The sequence below is a fragment of the Ochlerotatus camptorhynchus genome, unplaced genomic scaffold (assembly GCF_037179485.1).
Source record: "Ochlerotatus camptorhynchus isolate MF236.1 unplaced genomic scaffold, CSIRO-AGI_Acam_v1.1 ptg000152l, whole genome shotgun sequence".
Classification (NCBI taxonomy): domain Eukaryota; kingdom Metazoa; phylum Arthropoda; class Insecta; order Diptera; family Culicidae; genus Ochlerotatus; species Ochlerotatus camptorhynchus.
The window spans coordinates 223,541-231,343 of NW_027040642.1; the positions used below are offsets into that span (position 1 = coordinate 223,541).

At 47.1% G+C, this 7,803-nt stretch overlaps 1 protein-coding gene across 1 annotated transcript; it reads left to right on the forward strand.

The window, feature by feature from the left end:
- Positions 1-346: 346 nt before the first annotated feature.
- Positions 347-5,635, forward strand: LOC135701276 (uncharacterized). Its single transcript, XM_065222015.1, has one exon. The coding sequence runs from the start codon at positions 347-349 to the stop codon at positions 5,633-5,635; it is 5,289 nt and encodes a 1,762-aa protein (XP_065078087.1).
- The last annotated feature ends 2,168 nt before the right edge of the window (positions 5,636-7,803 follow it).

Here is a 7,803-nt window from a genome sequence, read left to right on the forward strand (position 1 = left end):
TTGATTGACGAAAGTTGGGTGACTTTTTGAAATTTTTTCGAGTCATTGTGGCAATTGGTGGAAGACGGTACGCAATTCAAGTGGAAAACCGTTTCGCGCCCTTGATTGCGATACCGCGTAGAAGTGGGATTGTTCGCGACGGGAAGGATTATCGTTTTCGATTAAACGTCCCATTTCCGTTCGCTTATTTCGTCGTGAAGGCCAATACACCGCGACGGGAAGGATTTGATTCGATCGATTTGTATTGCCCTCGCCGGTTCGGTGTCGCGAAGAAACGTATAGCTCGCGTCGGGAAGGAGATTCGTTTTTGAATTAAAGTTTGCGTTTCCGTTCGATTTTCGTTAAAATGCCTTCGAGAGAGGAGAAGATGCTGACTGATCGTTTGATTCAACAGAAGTCTTTGTTGGCGATCCTGAAATCAGTGGAAAAGTTCGTCAAGGGCTTCGAAGCAGAACGAGATTCCTGTCAAGTGCAAGTGCGGCTTGATTCGTTGGACCGAGCGAACAATGCCTTCTTGGAGAACCAAGACACCATTGAAAGGCTAGATTCTGACGAACTGGATGCTCATCTGGAGGAAAGAGTGGAATTCGAGCATCGTTTCTGCACCGCAAAGGGTTTCCTACTTTCCAAGCGTCCCGCCGATACCAGTCAACAGCTGAATACTTCAATTGTCGTTCCGCCAACCACATTCCACCTCCGTTTACCACAGATCGACCTGCCACGTTTCAATGGCGATTTCTCACGTTGGTTGTCATTCCGAGACGCTTTCTCGTCCATGGTTCACTCCAATGCGGACATACCAACGGTCGCCAAACTGCAATACCTCTTGCAGTCGCTCGAAGGGGAGGCAAAGAAGCCTTTCGAGTCCATCGATATTGAAGCCGACAATTACGCCTCTACGTGGGATGCTCTCATCAAGAGGTACGATAATCGCCGTTTTCTCAAACGTCAGCTTTTCCGGACACTCTACGATTTGCCGGCGGTGAAGCAGGAGTCTGCTAAACGCATCCACAACCTGGTCGATGATTTCCAGCGCCATGTACGGGCGCTCGCGAAATTGAACGAACCTGTGGAGCATTGGGATACTCCGTTGGTAAATATCCTGTCGTACAAGCTGGATCAATCCACTTTGCGATCCTGGGAAGAGAAGACGAGCGAAAAGGACGACGTCAAGTATGACGAACTGGTAGAATTCCTCTACCAGCGTGTTCGAGTGTTAAACTCCGTTGGCTACGATCAACAGCAGCAACCGGCATCTTCAAAGGTGGCCGGTAGCACACCGAAGCCCTCCAAGTTCAAGTTCGCAGCAAACGCCACTGCATCCTCCAGTTCGAATGCTTCTTGTCCACTGTCCTGTTCTGACAACCACGTCCTTCGCAACTGCCCAGTATTCCTCGGGAAGGATGTACGCCTTCGCCGAGAATTCATGACGCAGAAACGGTTGTGCTGGAACTGTCTGGGAAGCGGACATCAATCGAAAAAGTGCGCCTCGAAGTTTACGTGCCGAACGTGCCACGAACGACACCATTCTCTGCTGCACGATTCCGGTACATCCAAGGCATTTTCGAGTTCCTCCGGATCATCATCTTCTCCTGTACAGCAACCGATTCCATCCACAAGTGTGGGTCCTTCATGTGGGAGCTCCGCTTCACCCAATGTCAGCATGGCAGTCCAAACTGCATGCAGCATCGTTCTGCTGGAAACGGTTGTCCTGAATATCGTCGATGATCATGGCAGAAAGCATCAGGCAAGGGCCTTACTGGACTCGGCGTCAATGTCCAACTTCATTTCGAAGCCGCTGGCGAAGCGGTTATTCAACCCACGGTCAAAGGTGGACATATCAATAGCAGGAATCGGCCTCTCGACGCAGAACGTTAAAAGCGCTATCACCGCAACGGTTCAATCGCGGACGCAGGAATTCTCCACGAAGCTTCAATTCCTAGTCCTCAAGAATCCGTCAGCGGAGCTGCCTACAATTCCGATCAATATTTCGTCGTGGAATTTCCCGGATGTTACTCTCGCAGATCCACGATTCCATATCCCAGGAAGGATAGACCTTATCATCGGAAGTGAAGCCTTCTGGGAGCTACACACTGGTCGGAAGATTTCATTGGGCAATGATCTTCCATGGTTGACTGAAACGCCATTCGGATGGGCTGTCGCTGGAACAACATCCAATCAGTCAAAATGCATTCCTCGGATCTGCAATCTTTCGACAAAGGACGATCCTCTAGAAACCGCACTCCTGAAGTTCTGGGAAATCGAAACCATCTCCGATGGTCCACCACTATCTGTGGAAGAAAATCGCTGTGAGCAACACTACACAGCGACCACTACTCGTGATCCATCTGGGAGGTACATCGTCAGTCTTCCTCGAACCGACAATCCCGAAGTTGTCCTAGGAAGCTCCCGGGAAATCGCAGATCGTCGTCTTCGAAGCATCGAGCGGCGACTCGAACGTGATCCTGCTACCAAGGATGCATACCACCGCTTCATTGACGAGTACCTCGAATTAGGACACATGAAGAAGCTTGACGAACCGGTAGACGATGACATTCCTCATTGCTACATCCCGCACCACGCTGTCTTCAAGGAGTCGAGTACAACAACGAAGGTCAGGGTCGTATTTGACGCGTCGTGCAAGACGTCGTCGGGATATTCACTGAACAACACGTTATTGGTTGGTCCAGTCGTTCAGGAAGATCTTCAAGCACTGGTGCTGAGGTTTCGCATTCGCTTCGTTGCTATGGCTGCCGACGTGGAGAAAATGTATCGCCAAATGCTTCATTTCGCCAGCGACCGAAGATTCCTACGAATCCGCTTCAGGAAGAGCCCCACCGATCCGATTTCTACCTACGAACTGCAGACAGTCACCTACGGTACTGCGTCTGCTCCGTTCTTGGCCACGAGGACTCTGCAACAAATCGCTTTAGATAATGGAGACCAATTTCCAGTTGCTGTAGAAGCGGTGATCCACGATTTCTACGTTGACGATTTTCTGTCTGGTGCCGACGATGTAGAATCTGCCATCCAGCTTCGCAAGCAGGTAACAGAGATGCTCAGTGCTGCTGGATTTCCAATCAAGAAGTGGGCATCAAATATTCCTGAGGTTCTCCAGGACGTTCCACTGGAAGATCTGGCACTCAACCCTCTACACGACCTACAAGATGAGCCAGCCGTTTCAACTCTCGGTCTCGTCTGGGAACCATCGAATCACGTACTTCGGTTCAAGGTCCAGCTACCACTTCCCGCTGCGATCCTGACGAAGCGTAAGGTGATGTCTTACATCGCTCAAATCTTCGACTCGCTTGGTCTCGTGGGTCCTACGATCGTTGTCGCCAAACTTTTCATGCAGCGTTTGTGGGCCTTGAAGCAGAATGGTGAAGATTGCGAATGGGATACTGCACTCCCCCGCAAGCTGCAAGAAGAATGGAAGGATTTCCATGCTACTCTCCATTTATTGAGTGAAGTTCGTGTTCCACGATTCGTCTCGCTGCCTAACGCTATTAGCATTCAGCTTCACTTCTTCGCCGATGCCTCCAAGGGAGCGTATGGGACCTGCTGTTACGTGCGGGCCGAAACTAGTGACGGTGTTTCAATTCAACTTCTGACGGCCAAATCCAAGGTTGCGCCGTTATCCAGTCGGCATTCGATAGCCCGGCTAGAACTCTGCGCTGCACGATTATCGACGCAGCTCTACAAGAAGGTGAATGCTGCCCTGAAGATATCTGCCACTGCTTTCTTCTGGACGGATTCCACCACCGTTCTTCAATGGCTACAATCATCGCCTAGCCGTTGGAAGGCATTCGTAGCGAATCGAGTAGCGCAAATCCAGCACGCAAGCAACGTGAACTGCTGGAAACACATTGCTGGCATCGAGAACCCTGCTGATGATATCTCGCGAGGACTGAATCCAGTGGACCTTCTGCAATGCAAGCGCTGGTGGAACGGTCCTGAGTGGCTGTCACGTGCTCCGGAAGCCTGGCCGAAACCAATTCCATCCGAAGAAGAAACGGGAGCGACTGATGAAGAAGTTCGTAAGGCAACACTCGTTGCGATGACCGTTGTTCAGGTGGACTTCTGCGACGATTTGTTTGCTCGTTACTCTGGTTGCTCCAAGCTTCGTCGTGTTACAGCTGTCTGCTTACGCTACGTTCGTTCTTTACGAGAACGTGCATCGCTGCGCCGTTGTGATCCGGTAAAGTACACCACTATCAGCATTGAAAACAAGCCAATTCCTCCACTCACCACCATGGAACTTCAACGTGCAGAACTACGCTTATGTCGTCTAGCACAACAGCAGACATTTTCAGAAGAGATTTCCGATCTTGTCAGTGGTGAAAGAGTCGTTAAGTCATCCAAGCTGAAGTGGCTGAGACCATTCATCGATCAAGACGGTATCCTTCGTGTTGGTGGTCGGCTGCGAAACGCTGAACTCTCCGACTTTGTCAAGCATCCGATCGTGCTCGCTGCCAAACATCCACTGTCGACTCTGCTGGCTAGTTCTTTTCACTTGAAGCTTCTGCACGCAGGCCCGCAACTCCTGCTAGCCACTCTCCGCCAGAAGTATTGGATTCTGGGCGGCAGAAATCTTGTAAAATCCGTCTTTCACCATTGCCACACTTGCTTTCGTAGCAAGCCCACACTAGTCCAGCAGGACACAGCAGATCTACCGGCATCCCGAGTCTCACCAACTCGACCCTTTTCCGTCTGCGGCGTTGATTACTGTGGACCGTTCTTACTGAAGTCACCCGTCCGCAATCGCAGCCCAACGAAGGCATACGTAGCGATCTTCGTCTGCTTCGCTACAAGGGCTGTGCACATCGAGCTAGTGAGTGACCTTACTACAGCGGCATTCCTAGCAGCTCTTCGTCGATTAGTCGCCCGCAGAGGAAAGGTTGCTGAACTGCATTCAGACAACGCCACTACGTTCAAAGGAGCCTCGCACGCACTGTACCGTGTCTACCAGATGCTGAAGGTGAACGATTCCGACCGTGAGAAAGTCCTGAACTGGTGTTCCGAGAACGAGATCCGTTGGAAATTTATTCCACCTCGAGCGCCTCACTTTGGAGGCTTGTGGGAGGCTGCCGTGAAGTCTGCAAAGAAGCACCTGTTGAAGACCATCGGGAACATCAGCATCGGCTACGAAGACATGTTGACTCTCCTAGCCCAAGTCGAGATAAGCCTCAACTCCCGTCCGCTAACATCAATGCCGAGTGAGCCATCCGATATGGAGGTTCTTACTCCAGGACACTTTCTCGTCGGAAGTAATTTGCATGCTGTTCCGGAAGCCGACCTGCGTGGGGTTCCTGACAATCGCCTAAACTCGTACGAGCTGACCCAGAAACATCTCCAGAACATCTGGTCTCGCTGGTATCCCGAATACCTGCAACAATTGCAGTCACGTGCTATCAAAGGCTGCAATCCACCTGTCACTGTGGAAGTCGACAGAATCGTTATCGTTAAGGAGGACAACGTTCTTCCAGCCAGCTGGCCGCTCGGTAGAATTACCAAGCTCCATCCAGGCAAGGATGGTGTCGTCCGAGTCGTCACATTACGAACAGCACCTGGCAAGGACATCGTCCGTCCAGTAGCAAGGATCGCTCTGCTACCGTCACCGAATCCAGCCCTCTAAATATCCAGGTAGAGCAACCCGAAAGGGAAAACTTGCTCGAAGCGCACCCGCGCTTAGTTCAGGTAATTGCGTTTCCAATACCCCTAAGCTTCGTCGTTCGATCTACCTGGTCTTTCTTTTTTGTTCCATGTCTTTGGCGAGGATCCACGATGGAATCGATCAACTGCACCGTAGATCAACACGCAACCGATTTATTGAAGTCGCTGATGATTGTTGAAACGCCTCCGCGTTTCAAGGTGGCCGGAATGTTGGAGATGGAGCTAACATGTATATCTACCTAAACGCACCACACAACACCCTACAGTGTAAATCTCTCTGTAAAGAGTGGATAGAGCGCGCATGCGCAATCAGCCTCCGTCCACCGATCACTGACCGTTAACCAAAACGATCGATGCAAACCCACTCCCTATGTAAAAATTGTATATAGATTAGTAGTCATTAACAAACGAATTGAAACAGACGTGCGGTCGATAGTTCTGTGCTTCACTTTCTTATCACGGTCTGGGTACTTAACGTTCGACGTGCAACTTTGCGGGACTTTGTCATTTGTGCGGTGGTACTTAATTAGTGTAGCTTCAGTCGGACCTTAGTGAAAAGGTCGACGAGCTTCTCAAGTGGCCTACATCTGAAGAAATAGTGGTGTTTCCTGGACGAAAAAGGCTTGTGGCGACCCAAGCTCCCGGTCAGTAATTCGGTTCATGCAAACCGGACTTTGTACATTTTTCGGTGGCTGCTAAACAGCAGCAAAGTAAGACCTTCGGTGGCCGGCATAGTTCTTGCTCGAACACCCCTATTATTTTGAACAATTTTACCTGGAGTCTCACTTTCCGGCAGGTTCTTTCAAAAATTTAATACTTTGTAATCATAAAATTGATCATATTTGTAGTTCTTTGGTGAACATTTCAGCTCAATTGATCATAAGTTAACAAAGTTACATCATGTCAAAGTTGACCATTTTGTATGAAAATCGGCATTCGCTGCTATTTTATCGAGCACAGCTGTACATGTAACTAATAAACGCCAAAATATAGCAACTTGCTGTTTTCTGCAAAACCATTGGCTGTAACTAGTTCCTCGGACTACTTTTTGACTAAGTGCAAAACAATAAACTTTGGATAAAAAACAGATTTTTAGGAGGCACCCTAATAAAATGCAGATAAATAGCATGGTCAAATGAAGAGCAAAGTGGTTTGAAATAATATTCGTATTCTTGTTGAAAAATCTGATTGGGGTCACCTTATTTAAAATTTAAATGAAATATTTATCTCATTCTTCAGCAAGTCTTAGAAAAAAAAATATGTTAAGGAAGTTTGCTCAAGCCATATATCTTGTTCTTCGTTTTACCAAGCTAGAGCTAATTTTCAGATTTTAAGCAATCAATTTCTTATTCTAACTGTTTCGTTTTGATTTTTGCCGAAACATAGTATAGGGAAAACTTTAAGAACTAGTTACAGCCTACATTTTTGCAGAAGGCAGCAAATTGCTATATCAAGTTACGTGTTATTTTAGTTATGTTATGTTTTTGGGTATTTTAAAAGCTTATCTACTCCATTGAAAAAAAGTTCTTCTTGCTGTAAAACGTTAAACCTTAAACGTTGCGTTATGTGTGGCATTTCAGAATAAATAAATACTGAATTTTAAGGGCATGTTAATGAAGAGCTAGTGAAATGGTGTCTTCAGCTTGAAATATTTTTTCTACTACTTTGCTGATGAATATAACCATCTAAATATAACGTAATACAAAAAAAAAATGGATTGATTTAAGTTTAAATGAGGACCACCCTAATCGTATTTTTTTTAAAGTACCCTATTTAATTATAAACAACTTCTACCAAGAAACTAACACCCTAAAATTAATTGAAATGGTGAAAATATGGTTTTCCCGCTATATTGCAGATTCGGAGCTTTTGGTAGTCTGGTTTGTCCAGTAGACAACGAAGCGGACCGGACTTCATGTCTTTAAGGCACACGTAGAAAAAAAAAATGAGAATTCTATGTTACACGCAGAAAAAAATATTTTAAACGTAATAATATTTGACGTTAAATTGATAAGTATTTCATTTTGTTTTGGCTGTAAAAAGAAATCATTATTATTTCAACAATCCAGCATCTTTGTTTCTAAAAACCCATTGATTGTTTAATCAAAAAGAAAATCTTTTCAAATTTAC